This window comes from Microcaecilia unicolor, chromosome 6 (assembly GCF_901765095.1).
Source record: "Microcaecilia unicolor chromosome 6, aMicUni1.1, whole genome shotgun sequence".
NCBI classification, from domain to species: Eukaryota; Metazoa; Chordata; class Amphibia; order Gymnophiona; family Siphonopidae; genus Microcaecilia; species Microcaecilia unicolor.
Window position 1 is genome coordinate 63,563,251 of NC_044036.1, and position 22,298 is coordinate 63,585,548.

A 22,298-nucleotide genomic window follows, 5' to 3' on the forward strand; every position below is an offset into this window, starting at 1 on the left:
GGAAATAATGGCACTGCTAAAAATGAGTGCTGTGATAATCTTAAGGCACAAAACTGTTTGGCTCATCCTTAGCTGAAGTTATCAATCTAAATGCAGATATGCTTATTAAAACTGCAATGGAACTAACTAGAAAATGGTCTCCATTACAGCTGTATTGATGGGGCTGGATGGATATGATTAAGAAGATTATTGTGCCTAAAATAAACTATGCATTGAGTATGTTACCTCTAGAACATATAAATCTATAAAACAGATTTTATCCAGATTTCTATGGGCCAACAAGACTCCCTGAATTGCAGTAAAAAGACTGAAGACCCCTAGAACTCATAGGGGATTGAGTTGCCTAGTTTTAAAGACTATCATTCTGCATTTATAATGCAACATTCCTCCCTTTGGGTCACAATTCAGGATGCCACTAAAGCTCCTTTATGGTAGCACTAGAATCAAAATGCTGGCATGATATTCCTTTACGACATCATCTGATGTTGATTTTTTGCAAACATTCTATAAATAAAATACTGCATGATACTCAATCTACTTTCAAAGAAATTGATACATATATGCAAGTATCTTAGAGACCTACCTCCCATGTGTATATCTGGAATAATTCAATGTTTCAAATTAATGGTTCTGCTGTTAACTGGCCTTTATGACATAGTTTGGGTATTTTAACTATTGGCCAATTAATAGATCAATCATTTTGGATCCCCTCTGACAAGCTCAGGGCTTTTCAAGCTACCTAAGCATCAATATTTTAGATGGCTTCAATTGAAACATTGCATTTCAGTCAAGCTCAATATCTCATCTATATCCCCCTCCACTTCTAGCTCTTGGAATACATGCTCTACATTATTTGAAGGTACCAAAATTGTGTCCAACTGGTATAAAATGTTTCAATTATGGAAGTTTACTTCTGCAACCAATACGGAAGACACTTGAACAAATGAACTAAAACAACCTATCTCGGAAGATCTGTGGAAACTTCTATAGCCCTCTGCTTCAATCCTTACATTCGGCTGCCCTTTCACAATCTATTTACTTCTTACTACACAGGGCACACTAGACCCTAGTCAAAATTGCAAAATTAAGTGCTTTTACCGACAATTACTGCTGGTCTTGTCGATCTGAAGCAGGAACTCTATGACATCTACTTTTTGATTGCATACATTTGCAACGTTACTGGACAACTGTTTGGAAACCTATATGTCAATTGGTGCAGATTAATGAACCTCTATGCTACAATATAATCATATTGGGATCTAGTGGAGAAGAGTGAAAATAAAGGAAAAGAGCTTATTTCTACTCCATTTGAGAAGGGGGGGGCTATGGGTAACTTTGTGATAACTGTCAGGATTGCAGGAGGTCAAAATTATTGCTGGACATACTTATATTAATATGAAATCAGTTTGACAATATTAAACCACCTTCTGACCTCTGATAAACTCTCCCCCCTCCCCCTCAGGAACCACTGCGGATGGCACCAAATGGTGCTCAGAGAGGCCTGATAGCCCTTTGGTTTCTCAATTACTCTTGATTAACATACCTTTTGTTCCATCTTCAAACAGGACAACCTGTGAAAGTTGTCACCTTTCCTGACTTCAGAAAGTATCTGAGTTCTGTAAAGGAAATAACTGGGAAAGAGAGAAGTTTTTGATCTCTCTCTGCTCCTGTTCCCTCTCAGTTCTTATTAGGTATAAAGCAGAGCCCACTAGGGCTCTCTCTGTCTTTCTCTGTGCAGCAGAGCACAGAGCTCAACTTAGGGTCTACTGCCCCCCCTCTCTCTGTCCTGGGCACTTCTCTGTGTCCAGGGCACTAGGTCTCCCTCTTTCTTTCTCCCTGCAAGCACAGCACACCGGGCTCTGCATGCACTACTTCTTTCTCTCTCTTCCTTAAACACACACAGATACAGGCATACACCAGTTACCTGTACTAAATGCTGTGAATAATATACTTTATATATCCAAATCTGTGTGGATTGCATATTCTTTGGGAACCCACTGCCTCTGTGAAGTGGACCCCGGGACCAACCCTAGACAACGATAGCTGACATCTTGGGGGCTCGTCCGGGATAATAACCATGTCTAAAGGGGAGGAAATTGGATCCTATGGTGGAATAGTTGTTAATGCAAACTTCTAGGTGGACTCTGTAGAGGAAGGTGGTTCACTCTGCCCAGACTCTCGCTCACCGCCTAAACAACCAGATGAGAAGTCTTCAGTTCACTTTAGAATCATCCTTCCCAGAAGTCGGGTGTGGACTGGAAGGGACAAAACCATCATCTATCAAGGACTTTAATACTTCTGACTATGAGGGTGTAATTTCTAATTTTACATTGCTATCTGGAGATCAGAGAGGCAAAACAGTTTTTAACACCTGTGAATGACAGTAATATTTTCAGTTTGCTTTCCTCATGATGGTAATTTGCCTAATCTCCTCCTAAGGAAATTACTAATTTTTATCTTTGGAGAATAATGGCCAAAATGGATGTATCAACTATCAGGGTGCTTGTCTTAATTGTGCACATTTTCTGGCAAGAGAATAGAGAAAATGTCTGGGGGGGGGGGGGAGGAAGTGACATCACCAAGCAGCATGGCTGCTTAAGGAGAAAGCTCCCACCGACCCTGACCAACTTGGTAGTGAACTCCCAGTGCTAGCGATAAAAAGCATGATCAGAAGGGGGATTTATATTGCAGTGAAGCGTCTTGTTTCATTGAGATGAGTATGCAGATGAGCCTTATCCAGTTTGCATACACAAGCAGCACGACCGCAAACCACGCGGCGGGCCCGTTGTTGGAGGCCCCGCACTCCCCGCAGCATGTTGTGGACTCTTCTCCCCAAGACACGTTCCTCTTGGGGGATGAGGCGGAAAAAGGAGCTACACTGCAGATCTCCGAACTACGTGATTAGTTCAAAGAAATTCGGGCAGACCTGAAGGGGGTCCGGATGGACTTAGCGCAGCTGGGAGCTGATCTGAGGGGTGAGATTTGGGACCTGGGCAACCGCCTCAAAGAGATGGAGGGACGTTTTGAGGAGCACATGGAGGCATTGAGTTCATTAGACCAACAAGTAACCGACCTGCATTCTGGGCACCAACATAAAGGGCAGAGAAATTAGAGGATCTCAAGAATCATGGCTGCAGAAACAACCTGCGCTTTTGTGGTCTGCTGAGGTCCCGGCCTACCTGGACTGCGAAGCGGTGGTGCAGCGCTTGGTAAGCGTGCTGTTAACAGAGACAGGCACGCCGATGGAACCCACTGAGGTCCTCTTGGAACAAGCGCACAGAGCCTGGAGCTCAACGAGAAATAACGTGTCAAAAGACATTATTGCGTGTTTTAAAGATTAGAAAATGTCTAGGGTAGACAGTGAAATTAGGGAATGTAAAAATGATCTACCTAATGTTTATATAAGATTGAAATATTGGAAAACACTAATTCTGCTTTAGTAAAGGGAAATATGTTATTAGAATTTAAATTGGAAAAGGTTGGAAATGCATCAAGGATGAATAATTTGTGTTTTTAAAAAATTCCCTATAATCCTAAGTTCTTGAACTACCAATTACCACAGAATGAGACGTCTGTACTGTCAAAAGGACTCTCCTTTTGTCCTTCTAGCAAACTAGATCAAATTCAACTATACTTAGACCTAGAAGAATTCTTAGAAAACTGCACTTGAAAGTACATTTCTACAAAATAGAGACTCCTAAAATACTAGAATACAACCTTAAAGAACACATTTTGCCCCACATGATGGACAAAACAATAAACTAGACAACTACACAGAAAGTTTCAGACACAGAGTGAAATCACAACTTTCCAGCAAATAAAAGAAAATTTTGTGCAACCTGTCTCTACCAGAAAGAGCTGCCATAAAAAAACCTACAAAATAATTAAAACATTGTCATCAAACCTGCAGACAAAGGAGGCTCTGTAGTGATTTTAGACACACAAAGATACATTGAAGTACACAGACAGCTCTCAGACAACACATACTATAGGAAACTGACTGAAGAACCCACACAGGATTATACAAAATAGGTGAAAAACCTTATCAAAACACTTCCAAAGCAAGTATAGCCATATCTAAAAAAAAAACCAAAAACCAAACAACAACAAAAAACTCATTCCAAAGTAACTATCCTTCTGTGGGCACATTCTACATGCTACCTAAAATCCATAAACCCAGAAACCCTGGCAGACCAATCATATCTGTATTGGCACACTTACAGAGTGGACTTATAGAGGGGATTCTTAAACCTTCTGTGCACAAGATAAACAGCTTCAAACAAGACATCACATACCTTTTGAACAAACTAAAAAACATCAAGCAGCTACCACTGGATACTCTTCTGGTCACAATGGATATAGCACTATACAGCAACATTCCCCTTTAAGATGGCATAGCTGCATGTGATAAATTCCTAAAAATATCCACTCTGGACCAACAATACTCACTGGAAACCATTACAAAATTAATCAAATTCATTCTAACAACTATTTCCGCTTTAACAATGATATCTATCGGCAAATCATGGGCACTGCAATGGGCACCATGATGGCACCCCAATATGATAACCTCTTCATGGCAGAACTGGAAGAGACATTTTTGAATACATTTCAGACTAAACCGTTAAAATACTACCGGTACATTGATGACATTTTTCATGATTTGAACTGAGGGAGAAGAGACTCTCAAACAATTTTACAGTTCCTTCAATATATAGCACCCTACAATCAAATTCAAAATTGACTACTCCCCAGAGAAAGTTAAACTCTCTAGACACCACAGTTTCCATCAGCAATGGCTATATACAAATATCAATATACAGGAAACCTACAGACAGATGCAGCTATCTCTACAACTCCTATTTACACCCTTCACATACAAAAAAATCCATTATACACAGCCAAGTCACACAATGCCACCATATTTGCTCTGACCCAAGAGACAGAGATAAACACCTCAAAATCCTGATTGAATCCTTCAAACAAAAAGGCTACAACCCCAAAATAATCTCTAAGAATATTGCTTCTTCCCTTAAAACACATAGAGAAAACCTACTGCAGTACAAAGAAAAGAAAGCCACAGAGAGAATCCCTCTTGTAGTGACATACATTACAGAGATAGAAAATTTGAGAAGAAAAAAAAAAAACCATCTACAGCCACTACTACAGGAATATGAATTACTGAAAGATGTAATCCCATCCCCACCACTGCTGGCCTTCCGACAGCCACCTAATTTGAAACAGAAATTAGTGAAAAGCAAACTCCAATACAAGCTCAAAAAGAAGAGAATGGCACACATCCCTGCAATATACCTAGCAGCAAACTGTGCCAACACATCTCACAGGATCCCGTGGAGGGGCATTTTTGAAAGGGACGTCCATGTTTTGATATGGACGTCCTCACAAAACGTCCCAATCTAGGGGCGGGGAAACCCATATTTTTGAAAAAAGATGGACGTCCATCTTTTGTTTCGAAAATACCGTCAGGGACGTCCAAATCCTTAAATTTGGTCGTCCCTAGACTTGGTAGTTTCTGATTTTCGGCGATAATCGAACCCAAGGACATCCATCTCAGAAAGGACAAAAAGCAAACCATTTTGTCGTGGGAGGAGCCAGCATTTGTAGTGCACTGGTCCCCCTGACTTGCCAGGACACCAACTGGGCACCCTAGGAGGCACTCCAGTGGACTTCATAAATTACTCCCAGGTACATAGCTCCCTTACCTTGTGTGCTGAGTCCCCCAAAACCCACTACCCCCAACTGTACACCACTACCATAGCCCTTATGGGTGAAGGGGGGGGGCACCTAGATGTGGGTACAGTGGGTTTGTGGTGGGTTTTGGAGGGTTCGCTGTTTCCTCCACAAATGTAACAGGTAGGGGGGGATGGGCCTGGGTTCGCCTGCCTGAAGTGCACTGCACCCACTAAATCTGCTCCAAGGGACCTACATACTGCTGTCATGGACCTGAGTATGACATCTGAGGCTGGCACAAAATATTTTTAAAGATATTTTTTAAGGGTGGGAGGTGGTTAGTGACCACTGGGGGAGTAGGGGGAGGTCATCCCCGATTCTATCCAGTGATCATCTGGTCATTTTGGGCACCTTTTTGTGCCTTGGTCGTAAGGAAAACACGACCAGGTAAAATCATCCAAGTGTTCATCAGGGACATCCTTGTTTCTTTTTCTATTATGGGTCAAGGATGTCCAAGTGTTAGGCACGCCCATGTCCCGCCTTCGCTACGCCTCTGATAAGCCCCCTTGAACTTTGGCTGTCCCTGCGACGTAAAGCAGTTGGGGACGCCCAAAATCGGCTTTCGATTATACCGATTTGAACGACCCTGTGAGAAGAACGCCCATCTTCCAATTTATGTTGAAAGATGGGTGTCCTTCTCTTTCGAAAATGAGCCCGATAGTCACTCACATGGGAAAAACATTTAGTATAAGGGGATCATTCACATCCTCATCCTCAAATGTGGTATATATCATTCAAAGCAAAAAGTGAAGAAGAGTACTATATTGGAGAAACAAGCCAAGTGCTAAAGACGAGGCTCAATTTACATAGACACAATACTAAGCATTCCAGTGCCAACCAGGATGCCACTTCTGTGGGACAGCACTTTACAAAACCAGAACACTGCATACATGATCTTATGGTAAGAATACTAAAAGGAAATTTTAACATAATCCAGGAAAAAGTTTAAGACAATCCTTTGAAGTCAAAATATTTTGACACCCACCAGACAGGACTAAAGATCTGGACTTTCTATCCCACTATAAACCATAAAATTATACTGCTTTGTCACTCTCTTATCAGCCATTCATCTCTCCTTATCTCTCACCGCTCAGCTATCCCTGTTTCTCACCTCACCTACCCCACCCTCTTCCTGTGAAACTGTAATTGGAATGCTTTTGTGTTTTACTTATATATTCTGAAATTTGTCAACATTTGCTTATTTCCGATCTAAAGTAGAAGGGTTACCTTCAAAAGCTAATAAAAAATGAATTAAGTTAGTCCAATAAAAAAGGTATTATTTCTTTGCTATGTTTTGATTTATTTCTATTTATTACCTTTCAAAGTGGACTACCATGGCTACCAAACCACTTTACTTTATAATCCTGTAATTTTGCCTATAGAAATTTTGAGGCAATATTTGCTTATTATTTTGAAATTTGATTCTATTTTACTACCAGTGCTAGCCAGGGCATTTTAAGAACTAGGGTGGGGGGAGGGGGTATCAATTTCAAAATGTATCTACTGATACTTATTTGATGGCAATTTTAGAATCATCTGTGCAGGAATTTACTAATAGAGGTGTGGTACTGGTTGCTTTCCATAGTATTCTGGATCAGGATAAAATACTGTCTGCTTATTTTAAAAAGTGTATGACTCCATTTCATGGTCAACAGATATATGTACATCCTGATTTTTTACCAAAGACACAAGCAATGTTTATTGGATATACATTCTTTCCACCAAGTCCATACATAGGAAGATCATTCCTACAGGTTTTGTATTGGAAGACCACACTTTGGAATAATCTTTCACTGGAATTGTGGTCATTAATGTCAGCATTCTCTTTCAGAAAACAATTGAAAGCTTATCTGTTCTGGCACTTTTTTTTTAAATTTGAGATTTGAGTTCTATGATTTTATTTCATTTTTTCTTTTTAATATGTGTTTAGGATGTGTAATGGTATAAATGTGGGATGGAGAATATTTGATAAATAAATTAATTCCCCCCTGCACTCTTTACTCAATGTTTCCCCCACTTCTGCTCTCTGCTCTTTCCATTTACCTTCCCCGCTACCCCTCTACCCTCCTTTCTCCCTTGCCTCCACTCCTCATATTCTTTCACCTTTCCCACCCACTTCCCTTATTCTTCACCTTTCCCATTTTCTCTTTTTCTTCCCCTTCCCTTTCTTCTTTTCTCCTTGCCCTCCTTTCTCACCTATAAGTATCTTCTTAGTAAGTCCTGCTTTGTTCTCACTCTCTAACACCACTGGATCCTCTTTGGGTGGTGGGGCCTAGGCTCCCAATCATCTGCATCTCATTTTCTGCTACTGCCACGAATGAGCCTATTCCTGTGCTGGCAGTAGTTGGGGACACTGACGATACTGTGTTCTTTTAACACTATCCAGCTTATAATCGAACGAGAAAAACGCCCAAGTTCCGACCTAAATCGGGAGATGGACGTTTATCTCACAAAAACGAATAAAGCGGTATAATCGAAAGCCGATTTTTGGGCGTTTTCAACTGCACTCCGTCGCGGATGCGGACAAAGTTGATGGGGGCGTGTCAGAGGTGTGGCGAAGGCGGAACTGGGGCGTGGTTATCTGCCGAACAGAGATGGGCGCATTTCACAGATAATGGGACAAAAGTATGCGTTTTTAGCTAGAATTTAGGGCACTTTTCCTGGACCCTGTTTTTTCACGAATAAGGCCCCAAAAAGTGCCCTAAATGACCAGATGACCACTGGAGGGAATCGGGGATGACCTCCCCTGACTCCCCCAGTGGTCATAAACCCCCTCCCACCTTAAAAAAATGATGTTTCACAACTTTTTATTTTGACCCTCAAATATCATACCCACCTCCCTGGCAGCAGTATGTAGGTCCCTGGAGCAGTTGTTAGGGGTGCAGTGGACTTCAGGCAGGTGGACCCAGGCCCATCCCCCCCCCTACCTGTTACAATTGTGCTGCTTAATGCTTAGTCGTCCAACCCCCCCCCGAACCCACTGTACCTACATGTAGGTGCCCCCCTTCACTCCTTAGGGCTATAGTAATGGTGTAGACTTGTGGGCAGTGGGTTTTGAGGGGGATTTGGGGGGCTCTACACACAAGGGAAGGGTGCTATGCACCTGGGAGCTCTTTTACCTTTTGTTCTGTTTTTGTAAAAGTGCCCCCTAGGGTGCCTGGTTGGTGTCCTGGCATGTTAGGGGGACCAGTGCACTACGACACCTGGCCCCTCCCACGAACAAATGCCTTGGATTTATTCGTTTTTGAGCTGGGCGATTTCATTGTCCATTATCGCTGAAAAGCAAAAACGCCCAGCTCACAACTTGGCGAATAAAACATGGACGTCTAAGTTTTTCGAAAATACGCTTGGGTCCGCCCCTTCACGGACCCGTTCTCAGAGATAAACGCCCATGGAGATAGGCGTTTCTGTTAGATTATGCCCCTCCACACGTACTCACTCTTCAATAACTAAAGATTGCTGGACAAATAGATGGACAGATGAACAGAACATCAACAACAAGCACTACTGTTGGAGCATAACCCACTTAGAAATTTCCAATGACTATATTACAAAATATATTCCTTAGTATGACAAAGTACCATATCTCACCCCATATCCTGGAATTCCTGGTTCTCCACCTGGTCCCATCAATCCTAAAGGCCCCTGTCAAACAAAGAGATCAAATTACTGTAAAATAAAGTTTTGTATATTGCAAGTAATCAGAAATACAAAATCATGTCTCAAATTTAATATGAAAATCAATTCTGAGCTCATAAAAATAAAGTTTATTTGGAGGATAAGAGATAAAAACTAATGTTAAAGATTTTTTGCGAAACAGTCGAAAGAGTCACAATGTATGAAAAGCAAATATGCACTATTTCCCCCTCTGAAACAAACACAAAAAAACTGTAAAACTTAATTTTGATTCTACAATTTACCATTCATTAAACTGCAAAAACCAACACAAAAACTTGAAAAAAAATGGGAAAATTAGGTTCTTACCATGATAATTTTTTTTCCTTTAGTCATAGCAGATGAAGCCATTACGTATGGGTTGTGTCCATCAACCAGCAGGGAGAGATAGAGAGCACTCAACTTTTCTCAGTGCCTCATGGCCAGCTAGCTCCACTGCCAATTCAGTATTTGAAGCTCCCAAAGCAGTATGGCAAACCGCAATGGGAATAACATGAACTTTCCTCACAGCGAACGATGGCCCCTTAACAAGGGCATGAACTCAACAAAGGAGGGAATGAACTCATCCTCCTGGAGGGAATAAACTCGTCCTCCACTTTGTATAAACAGAGGGAATACTTGCATTCTCCTGGAGGGAATAAACTCATCCTCCCAAAACATGAACTGGAGGGAATGAACTCATCCTCCTATAACTGTAACAAGAATCCTGAAGACTGTTTTCCGACTCCCTAAGGAAGGAATATAAGTTCAGGAAACAAGAACAGCACCTAAAATCAGAATCACTGCAATACAGACAATCATACAGGGAGGGCTCATGGCTTCATCTGCTATGACTAAAGGAAAGAAAATTATCATGGTAAGAACCTAATTTTCTCTTCCTTGTCATCAAGCAGACGAAGCCATTACGTATGGGATGTAACAAAGCAATCCCTAAATAGGGTGGGAACAAGCCACATCACGCGCTAGCACCTGTGCTCCAAAACGCGCGTCCCTCCTGGCAGCCACATCCAGCCTGTAATGTCGGGCGAAAGAGAGCTTGGAAGCCCATATTGCAGCACTGCAAATCTCATGAAGAGATAGTGCTCCAGTTTCTGCCCAGGAAGAGGAAATCGCTCTTGTGGAATGTGCCTTAAAGGCTTCAGGCGGAGCCCAGCCAGACAGCAGATATGCTGAAAAGATAGCTTCTTTGAGCCAACGGGCAATAGTGGCTTTAGACGCTGAAGACCCTCTGCGAGGATCTGCAAACAGCACAAAAAGATGATCAGAGGTCCTGAAAGAATTTGTAATTCGCAGATACTGCAACAGAGTCCTGTGCACATCCAAAAGGTGCAACTGCCCAAATGAACCTGGAAACTCCTCCTCAACAAAGGAGGGAAGAAAAACAGGCTGGTTTAGGTGAAACGCTGAAACCACCTTAGGCATGAAGGAAGGCACGGTCCGAACCATGACCCCTGATTCTGAGAATTGCAGAAAAGGGTCTCTACAGGACAGCGCCTGCAGCTCTGACACCCGTCTCGCCGAGGCAATGCCACTAAAAAGACGGCCTTCAGTGTCAAATCTTTCTCTGAAGCACGCCGAAGCGGTTCAAAGGGAGCCCCCTGAAGGGCCTTCAATACTAACCCCAGGTTCCAAGCTGGACAAGGTGCCCGCACGGGAGGACAGAGCTGAAGCACCCCTCTAAGAAACCGTGCCACATCTGGATGAGCAGCTAAGGACACGCCTTCAACCTTGCCACTCAGGGAGGCCAATGCTGCCACTTGCACCCGCAGGGAATTATAGGCCAAGCCTTTGTGTACACCATCCTGCAAAAAGTCCAGAATCGGCGAGACAGGAGCCCGCAACGGAGAACACGCTCTTGAAACACACCAGACTTCAAACTGGCGCCAAATCCTGGCATAAGCCACGGAAGTGGAGCGCTTACGGGCCTGCAGGACAGTAGAAATTACCTTATTTCAGTAGCCTTTATCTCTCAATTGCGCCCTCTCAATCGCCATGCCATAAGACCAAAGCGGCAGGCGTCCTCCATGGCCACCGGACCCTGTGACAACAGGTGCGGAATCAGAGGTAACAGAAAGGGAGCCTCCAACAGCATCTGTCGGAGGTCCGCATACCAAGGCCTCCTGGGCCAATCCGGGGCGATGAGCACCACTTCTCCTGGATGCAGCCGAATCCGCAGGAGCACTCGCCCTATCAAGGGCCACGGAGGGAAGACATACAGCAAGCCCAGGGGCAGGGTTGAGCCAAGGTATCCAACCCAGCAGAGCGAGGATCCCTCCGTCTGCTGAAGAAGCACGGGACTTTGGCATTGGAACTGGTCGCCATAAGATCCATCACTGGCTTGCCCCATTTGGCACATATCTGCAGGAATACATAGTCTGCTAGTTCCCACTCCAGTGGATCGATCTGATGCCTGCTTAGATAGTCGGCTTGCACGTTGCTCTGACCTGCAATGTGAACTGCTGACAGGGACTGTAGATGCAGCTCGGCCCAGTAGCAAATTTGTTCGGCCTGTGCGGCTAGAGCTCTGCACTGAGTGCCGCCTTGTCGATTTATGTAGGCCACTGCTGTCGTGTTGTCCGACATCACTCGGACAGCCAATCCTTCCAGGGTCACTTGAAAGGCCAAAGAGCCAGAAACACCGCTTTCAACGCCAGGCAGTTGATAGACCACTCCGACTCGTCGGGCGTCCACAGACCCTGGGCATGCTTCCCCTGGCAATGTGCGCCCCAACCCTTCAGGCTGGCATCTGTCACCACTAGGCACCAATCGGGGAGCGCCAGCGGCATTCCCCGCCGCAACATGCTGTCCGAGAGCCACCACTCCATACTGAGGCGGGCAGCAGGGAGCCAAGAAAGTCTGCACTGATAATCCTGAGATACTGGAGACCATCGTTGAAGTAGAGAATACTGTAGAGGTCTCAGGTGCGCTCTCGCCCATGGCACCACTTCCAAGGTGACAGTCATCGATCCCAACAGCTGGGCAATGTCCCAAGCTTGCCGGCGGGGCATCCTCAGGAGCAGACGGACCTGATTCTGAAGCTTGCACCGCCTTTGTTCGGGAAGAAACACATAGCCCGAGTCTGTGTCGAACCTGGCCCCCAAATATTCTAGAGATTGCGAGGGGGTCAGGTAACTTTTGGCCATATTGACGACCCAGCCCAGAGATTGAAGGACTGAAACCACTCTGGCTGTAGCTAGATGACTCTCTTTTTCTGAGTCTGCTCTGATCAGCCAGTCGTCTCGGTACGGGTGAACCTGGATACCCTCTCTCCTGAGAAAGGTAGCTACTACCACCATTACCTTGGAGAAGGTTCGGGGAGCTGTGGCGAGGCCAAAAGGCAAGGCCCGAAACTGGAAATGTTTTCCCAACACTGCAAACCGCAGAAACTTCTGGTGCGGGGGCCAAATTGGTATGTGCAAGTAAGCTTCTTTCAGGTCCAGAGACATGAGAAACTCTCCTGGCTGTACCGCCGCAATGACGGAGCGCAGGGTTTCCATGTGAAAATGACGCACTCTTAAGGACTTGTTTAGCTCTTTTAAGTCCAGGATCGGGCGAAAAGACCCGCCTTTTCGTGGCACCACAAAGTAAATGGAGTAGCGGCCTAGACCTTGTTCGGCGGGAGGCACCGGGGTCACAGCCCCTATCTGGCACAGACTGTGCAGAGTCTCCTTTATCGCGCCCGTTTGGTGGCAGAACCGCATCGGGACTCCACAAACACGTCTCTCACTGGGGCATCGAATTCTATTCGGTATCCGTCTCTGATCAGGTCCAAGACCCACTAATCTGCAGAGATTTTGGCCCACTCCTCGAAAAAAAGGGAAAGTCTTCCTCTGATGACAGGAAACGAGGAGAGGGCCGGCGCACCATCAATGAGAGGGTCGTCCCTGAACTCCAGGCCTTGAACCGGCAGCTGCGGAATGTTTGTCCGAGCGAAAGGAGTTTCTCTGCTGAAAGCGGGCACGCGAAGTGAACCCAGCAGCACGCCCCGGGCGGTACCTTCTAGCTTCACGGAAGCGAGGTCTGTAAGAGGAGCGGACCGCCTGGCCCTTAGAGGAAGGCTTCAGCCTATCTTCGGGCAAGCGCTGAGGTTAAAAATCCCCCAGGCCTTTAACAATGTTTTCCAGCTCCTCACCAAACAGGAGAAGGCCTTGAAAGGGCAACTTCACCAACCTTTGCTTAGAGGCCATGTCCGCCGCCCAATGTCGTAGCCAAAGAGTGCGGCGAGCCGCCACTGCTACAGCCATTTGCTTAGCCGAAGCTCTGTCCATATCATAAAGGGCGTCAGCCAAAAAGGACAAGGCCGACTCCATCCGCGGAGCCACTTCAGATAAGGTCTCTGCTCCATCACCGGGCTGTTCCACTGCCTGCTGTAACCAAGCCAGGCAGGCTCTAGCAGCATAACAACTGCATGCAGATGCCCGAACAGTGAGACCTGCCAAATCAAAGGACCGCTTCAGAGCTGAATCAAGCCTGCGGTCTTGAATATCCTTCAGGGCAACACCTCCTTCAACAGGGAGGGTAGTTCTCTTTGTCACAGCCGTGACCAGGGCATCCACTTTAGGCATTGTAAAGCGAGCCAAATGTTCCTCACTCAGAGGATATAATTGCCCCATAGCCCTGGCAACCTTCAAAGGTCCCTCGGGGTCAGCCCATTGAGCCGAAATAAGCTCTTGGATGGAGTCATGCAAAGGAAAGGCTTGAGCAGGCTTTCTGGTACTAGCCATCCTTGGATTATCCGAGGAGGCTGTGCCACTCCCAGGATCTTCAATCGAGAGGGCTTGTAAGACATCTGAAATAAGCGCTGGCAGCTCCTCGCGGTGGAAAATCCTCACCGCAGACGGATCATCAAGCTCCTGTGGCAATTCTGCACCCGACTCTGGCTCCTCAGCCCAAGAAGTTCTGCCAGACCCCTCAGAATCCTCATAGCCCGACCACGGGGGGGGGGGGGGGGGGGGGGGGGGGGAAGGGGGGTGCGCCACACTCAGAAGGGGAATTAGCCCTTCTGCGTTTATCAGGAGGATAAGAAACAGGCAAAGCCAACTCCAAAAGGCCAGGATCCACCGGGGGGGGGGGGGGGGGCAGGCAGAAGGTCCGAAGATCCCTGTGGAAGAGCTCTTTTAAGCATGTATGCCCTATGCAGCATTAAAACAAAATCAGGGGAGAAAACCGCTCCCTGACCGCCCGGATCCTGCCCAGGGCTATCAGCTCTATTATTAGCCTCACTCAGAGGACCCCCCCCCCCCCCAGATTCAGGGCTCTCCGTCGCAATGGAGGCCGCGCCATGTGGAAAATCCAAAATGGCATCTGCTGCCAGCTCAGAGCCCAGCTCTATCGTCTGTACAGCACGAATTACAGAGCCCCGCTGCTGATTTGCACTTGCCACATTTAGAACAGCGCTTTACAGTCTCCGTAGCCATTGCCGAAAATGGCGGTAAAATTCAAAAATGGCGGTTCGCGCCAAAAACATCCCGATCGCGGGCCCACCCCGGAGGAGTCGGAAAACACTCTTATCTCACTAGACCGAGTATCACAGCTCCGGTCCTGCAGAAGAATCTCAAGAAAAAAACCTCTTTTCCAAGATCGCTGCGCTAAAGCGCAACGCAACTTTAATTATTATTATTATTTTTTTTTTTAAACGCTGTGAGGAAAGCAGAGGCAAAAGAGGTAAATAAAAACACTCTGGAGGCTCAGATAAGTGGGAAAGGCAAGGAAAGGCGAACCAATGTGCCTACATCCACTGAGTGGGAAAGGACAGGGAAAAGCAAGCTAATATGTCCACATCCACGGGGGCATGGGTAAGGCAGGGAAAGGGCTGACCTATGTGCCTTCAAAGTGAAGCTGCTATAGCCTCTAACACCCCGGCTAACAACTGGCAAGCCAGGAGCCACCCCCAGGCAGATTTTGATGGAGCTCGAAGAAGCTGCAGCCACCCTGCTTGGGGAGATAGAGAATACTGAAGAGGCAGTGGAGCTAGCTGGCTATGAGGCACTGAGAAAAGTTGAGTGCTCTCTATCTCCCCCTGCTGGTTGATGGACACAACCCATACGTAATGGCTTCATCTGCTTGATGACAAGGAAAAAACAAAATAAAAAGTCCAGTGCACACAATTACTCTATACTTGGGTACAATGTTAGAAATCTTTAACAGAGAAATAATTTGTCTATATAACACCTTTTTATAAGCAAGTGAATACTCTGAAGAAAGCCACAACACGATGACTGAAACGTCAGTTCCACTTGGATGCAGCAAAACACAAACAACCACAACAATCAAGTGAATCTCTAGAAAATCTTGTACAAATGTAATTTAAGGGTTCATTTTCATCTGCATTTTTCAGTTTTGATGGCAAAATGCATGCTTGCATGTACCATGGACTTTAGCCTATGCTCTGAACAGAACAATGTAGTAAGTTGTTCATTTTGTCACTGAAATTTACACTTTAAATCCTAGGCCACTACATAGTCTACACTGTACAATGTGTGGCACCTGTTTTCCCACCATGACAAATATTTTTTGTTGCAGGGATCTCTGACTTCTTTCACTTCTGCTATCAGAACAAATTTATACTACTGCTAAAATAAGCTATGCTAAAACTCAGCTGACTGAGCTTGGATCTCCGGATGGGATTGGTCCCCTCTGCTCCTGTGCTGTATATAGTGCCAGCTTCAAAATGGAATGATGGCCCTAGGGTGGCAATATTGGTGAATGGAATCAAGACAGCAGAATTTGCTATCAGCCGAGGAATGAGATAAGGCTGTCCTTTGTCTCCGCTGTTATTCATCCTCGCGCTAGAGTCACTCTTGTGTATGATTTAGGCAAATAATAAAATTAATGGACTACACGTCTGAGGCCGAGAGGTCAAAGTTCTAGCTTATGCAGACGACCTTTTGTTTATACTGAGTGTGCCTCAAAGTTCTCTCGCCCACTTACTTAAATTGATGGGTGACTACAGCAAGTTATTGGGCTTTAAACTAAATTTATCAAAATCTTTGGCTCTGCCGCTGCCAATGACTATTCCATCCCAGTGGAAGGGGCAGTTTCCGTTGCAATGGGCCTCTCATCACTTCAAATACCTAGGAGTCATTATCCAAGATAATCTGCACATAGTAACATAGTAGATGACGGCAGAAAAAGACCTGCACGGTCCATCTAGTCTGCCCACGATAAACTCATATGTGTATACCTTACCTTGATTTGTACCTGTCTTTTTCAGGGCACAGACTGTATAAGTCTGTCCAGCAGTATTTCCCGCCTCCCAACCACCAGTCCCGCCTCCCATCACCGGCTCTGGCACAGTCCCCGTATAAGTCTGCCCTCCCCTATCCTAGCCTCTCAACCACCAACCCCTCTTCCCCCCCGCCACCCAATTTCAGCTAAGCTTCTGTGGATCCATTCCTTCTGCACAGGATTCCTTTATGCCTATCCCACGCATGTTTGAATTCCGTTACCGTTTTCATGTCCACCACCTCCCGCGGGAGGGCATTCCAAGCGTTCACCACCCTCTCCGTGAAGAAATACTTCCTGACATCTTTCCTGAGTCTGCCCCCCTTCAATCTCATTTCATGTCCTCTCGTTCTACTGCCTTCCCATCTCCGGAAAAGATTCATTTGCGGATTAATACCTTTCAAATATTTGAACGTCTGTATCATATCACCCCTGTTCCTCCTTTCCTCCAGAGTATACATGTTCAGGTCAGCAAGTCTCTCTTCATACGTCTTGGAACGCAACTCCCATACCATCCTCGTAGCTTTTCTTTGCACCGCTTCCATTTTTTTAACATCCTTCGCAAGGTACGGCCTCCAAAACTGAACACAATACTCCAGGTAGGGCCTCACCAACGTCTTATACAGGGGCATTAAAACCTCCTTTCTTCTGCTTGTCACACCTCTCTCTATACAGCCTAGCAACCTTCTCGCTACGGCCACCGCCTTGTCGCACTGTTTCATCGCCTTCAGGTCCTCAGATATTATCACCCCAAGATCCCTCTCCCCGTCCGTGTCTATCAGGCTCTCCCCACCTAACACATACGCCTCCCTTGGATTTCTACTCCCTAAGTGCATCACTTTGCATTTCTTCGCATTGAATTTTAATTGCCAAACCTTAGACCATTCTTCCAGCTTCTTCAGATCTTTTTTCATGTTTTCCACTCCCTCTGGGGTGTCCACTCTGTTGCAAATCTTGGTGTCATCCGCAAAAAGGCAAACTTTACCTTGTAACCCTTCGGTAATGTGACTCACAAATATATTGAACAGAATGGGCCCCAGCACCGATCCCTGAGGCACTCCACTACTCACCTTTCCCTCCTCCGAGCGAACTCCATTTACCACCACCCTCTGGCGTCTGCCCGTCAACCAGTTCCTAATCCAGTTCACCACTTCGGCTATATGAGATGAATGTTTTCCCATTATTGACCCAAACTAGAACATGGTTACAACTTTGGGACGCCTACCCCCTCTCCTTGCTGGGACAGATTGCTTTGATCAATATGATATTGGTCCCACGGTGGTTGTACGTGTTTTAGATGTTACCACTATTCTTAATAAAGAAAGATGAAGGTTTATTGAATAGACTGATTCAGGGCTTTCTTTGGAGGGGACGGCGTCCCAGACTACCACTATCGATAATACAGAAGCCCGTGGCACATGGAGGCCTGGGTCTTTTGAATCTGAGGTACTTGACGGTAGCATGTTCCATGAGACATATACATGATTGGTTAACTAATGCACACACGTTTTCTGCCACAGAGGTGGAAACAGTGTGGGCACCCACAGTACATATCAGCTGGCTGTTACAATTTCAGGGAAAACAGATTCTGTGTTATGCCTAACCCTATTTTGCTTTCAACGAGAGTGGCCTGGCGATGGCTGTGCAGGCGTCATGGGTTTTCAGCAGCATCCACCCCGTTCTTGGCCCTGTACCGAAACCCGGATTTCCCAGCGGGGACGACTTCACCGATGTTCAGGCACTGGAGGAGGCTGGGGATCCTCTACCTGTTTCAGTTATTGCAGGAAGACGGAAAACTAAAATCTTTCATGGAACTGCAGCGAGCCTATGCACTGCCGCCCACAGATCTCTTTGCCTACACTCAACTACAACATTATGCTACAAAGTTGCATTGGATTAATCTATGCGAGGATGTACAAGATACTTTAAACACAGCGCTCACTCTGGGGTCTTGCAATATAGTGCCCTTGAGATACCACCACAGATATTTGTTAGGCTCGACAGAAGACTTAGATTATAAGACTCTGGCGAGGAAATGGGCAGAGGAACTATCAGTAGATCTAACAGAAGAGCAATTTAAATCGCACGTTTTGAGAATACTGCGCAATACCCCATTTGTGAGAGATAGAGAGCTGCAGTACATATTCGCTCTGCGCATGTATATCACTCCGGTGTGAATAGAGCAAACTTTGGGTCCTCAGGAGCCTGCCTTAAATGCACGCAGGAGGTAGCCACACTCACCTATATGTTCTGGACTTGTCCTAAGATCTCACAATTTTGGATGCAGATACTGAAAGAACTGTATAGATATGAAAGCTGCAGAGTGGACATGCAGCCTCTACTATTATTTGATAACTATAAGCACTCCAGGCCAGTGCGTCCGGGATTTAAGCAGTTCCTACAAAGAGCTATTCTCATAGGGAAAAAAGTGATTTTGTTATGCTGGCAAGATACCCCCGCACCAACAGTAAGCATGTGGTGCAGCCACTTGATAGATTTGCTAAAGCTAGAGCGCTGTGGAATCAGGGGCATATCCTCAATGAAGGGAGGCCATTTCCAACACATCTGGGAGCATTTCTGGGATACACTACAACCCGTAGCACGTAGCAGACTTTTGAATCAATAGACATGTTTTTGCCAGAGTGGTTCACTTATTGTTTTGGCTAATAATATCCGGAGCTTAAGAAGGAAGGGTGGAGGTTGGGGGGAGGGAGGGAAAGGGAAGTATATATGTTGAAAGCTTATTTTCTGTATGGTATATTATGTGTGATGCTAATAAAAATGATTTCAACACAAAATGGTATGACATGTAGCCGTAGTCTTCATTATATGGAAGGCTCATCCACAGCGGTAGCACTGAGAAACTATGGCTAGGGGTCATCTATGCCATTTTGAAGCCAGTGCCAGATGGGGTGGGCGCAGAGGAAGATTCTCCCCATCAGGGAACAACCTGCAGGTAGGTCCTGGGGGTTGCTAGGAGGTCAGGAAAGGGAGAGGTGGATTGGCAGATCAGATCTGAAGGCCAGTGGAGGATCAGAAGGGGGTGACCTGATGGGGGTGCTTTACAAGAGGGTTAGAGATATTTTCTTTGAGGGGGGGGTGAGGCAGAAAGGTGTATCTTCTATCTCCCCCCTCCATATAAGTTTGCAAAATGGCAGTCCCATACATGTGTTGCCATCACTAACACCTGCCATTTTATAATCTACGCATATAGGTATAGGCACATACATGGACTTTTTCCACTTTTTTCCTAAAATGACTCCTTCCACAAACTGTGTATCCCTGCCTGCGGTATTCAAGCAAGCTTTGTGTAGAGAAAGAGAAAGAGTCTAGGGCCTTGGCCTCACACCAGACATTAAACCTCCTCCACTTAAAAGTATAACATCTCTTCCTAGAATCTTTTCTCGAAGCCAGCAGGAATTTGAAGACACCTCTGGCAGCTGCAGAGATGCAAATTCTATGATCTAACATCCAGACAATGAGGACCTGGAACTGGAGGCTGGAATGCAGAAGAGACCCCTCTTTCTAGATGATGAGGGTCAGAAAGCAGTTCAGTCTCCACAGTTTTTTGGAGGACAACTCCGGAAGAAGAAGGAACTTCAAAATACTGCAGCATGGATCTTAATGCTAAACGTTAAGACCAATGTTAACACGACGATTTTTAAAAAAGGTTCCAGTTGTGATCCGAGAAACTATAGACCGGTGAGTCTGACATTGGTGTCGGGTAAAATGGTAGAGACTATTATAATGAACAAAATTACAGAGCATATTCATAAGCATGGATTAATGAGTCCAAGCTAACATGGATTTAGTGAAGGGAAATACTGCCTCAATCTACTACATTTCTTTGAAGGGGTGAACAAACATGTGGATAAAGGTAAGCTGGTTGATATTTGGGCTCATTTTCGAAAGAGAAGGATGTGCATCTTTCGACATAAATAGGAAGATGGACGTCCTTCTCCCAGGGACGTCCAAATCGGTATAATTGAAACCCAATTTTGGACATCTCCAACTGCAGTCCGTCGCAAGGACGACCAATGTTCAAGGGGGCATGTCGTAGGCGTAGTGAAGGTGGGACTTGGGCGTGCCTAACACTTAGACATCCTCAACCCATAATAAAAAAAAAACAAGACGTCCCTGACGAACACTTGGATGTTTTCACCTGGACGCGTTTTTCTTACAACCAAGGCACAAAAAGGTGCCCGAAATGACCAGATGACCACCGGAGGGAATCTGGGATGACCTCCCGTTACTCCACCAGGGGTCACTAACCCCCTCCCACCCTCAAAAAACATCTTTAAAAATATGTCATGCCAGCCTCAGATGTCATACTCAGGTCCATGACAGCGCATGCATGTCCGTGGAGCAGTTTTAGTGGGTGAGTGTACTTCAGACAGGCGGACCCAGCCCCATCCCCCCCTACCTGTTATGTTTGTGGAGGAAACAGTGAGCCCTCCAAAACCCACCAGAAACCTACTGTACCCACATCTGGGTGCCCCCTTTCACCCGTAAGGGCTATGGTAGTGGTGTACAGTTGGGGGTAGTGGGTTTGGGGGGGGGGGGCTGGGGGGCTCAGCACACAAGGTAAGGGTTCTAAGTATCTGGGAGCGTTTTATGAAGTCCACTGCAGTGCCCCCTAGGGTGCCTGGTTGGTGTCCTGACATGTCAGGGGGACCAGTGCACTACAAATGCTGGCTCCTCCCATGACCAAATGGCTTGCATTTGGCCGTTTTTTGATATGGATGTCTTTGGTTTTGACAATCATTGAAAGTCAGAAACGTCCATGTCTAGGGACGTCCAAACCTAGGGACGGCCAAATTTAAGGCTTTGGGCATCTCTGATGGTATTTTCGAAATGAAAGATGGACGTCCATCTTGTTTCGAAAATACGGGTTTCCCCGCCCCTGGATTTCGTCGTTTTGCAAGGACGTCCAAATCGCAACTTGGACATCCCTTTCAAAAATGCCCCTCAATGTGTAAATGGATTTTCAAAAGGCATTTGACAATGTACCTCATGAAAGACTGCAGAAGAAATTGGAGAGTCATGGGATAGGAGGTAGTGTTTTGTGGATTAAAAACTGGTTAAAAGATAGAAAACAGAGAATAGGGTTATATGGTCAGTATTCTCAATGGAGAAAGGTAGATAGTGGGGTTCCCCAGGAGTCTGTGCCAGGACTGCTGTTTTTAACATATTTATAAATGATCTAGAGATGGGAGCAACTAGTGATGTAATTAAATTTGCTGAAGACACAAAAGTTATTCAAAGTTGTTAAATCACAAGAAGATTGTGAAAAATTACAAGAGGATCTTACGAGACTGGAGACTGGGCATCCAAATGGCAGATGGCATTTAATGTGAGCAATTGCAAAGTGATGCATTTAGGAAAGAAGAACCCAAACTATAGCTATGTGATGCGAGGTTCCACATTAGGAGTCACAGACCAGGAAAGGGATCTAGGTGTCATTGTTGATGATACTGAAACCCTCTGCTTAATGTGTGGGTAAGAAAGCAAATAGAATGTTAGGCATTATTAGGAAAGGAATGGAAAACTAAAATGAGGACTTTATAATGCCTTTGTATCGCTCCATGGTGCAACCGCACCTTGAATACTGTGTGCAATTCTGGTCAGCGCATCTGAAAAAGGATATA

At 45.5% G+C, this 22,298-nt stretch overlaps 1 protein-coding gene across 2 annotated transcripts in view; it reads right to left on the reverse strand.

The window, feature by feature from the left end:
• Positions 1–22,298, reverse strand: part of COL24A1 (collagen type XXIV alpha 1 chain) — an 804,368-nt gene that overhangs the window by 161,254 nt on the left and 620,816 nt on the right. For both annotated transcript variants that reach the window (XM_030205800.1, XM_030205801.1), the window contains one exon: positions 9,343–9,396. In XM_030205800.1, the coding sequence (XP_030061660.1) occupies positions 9,343–9,396 (54 nt within the window). The remainder of the gene's footprint in view (positions 1–9,342; positions 9,397–22,298) is intronic.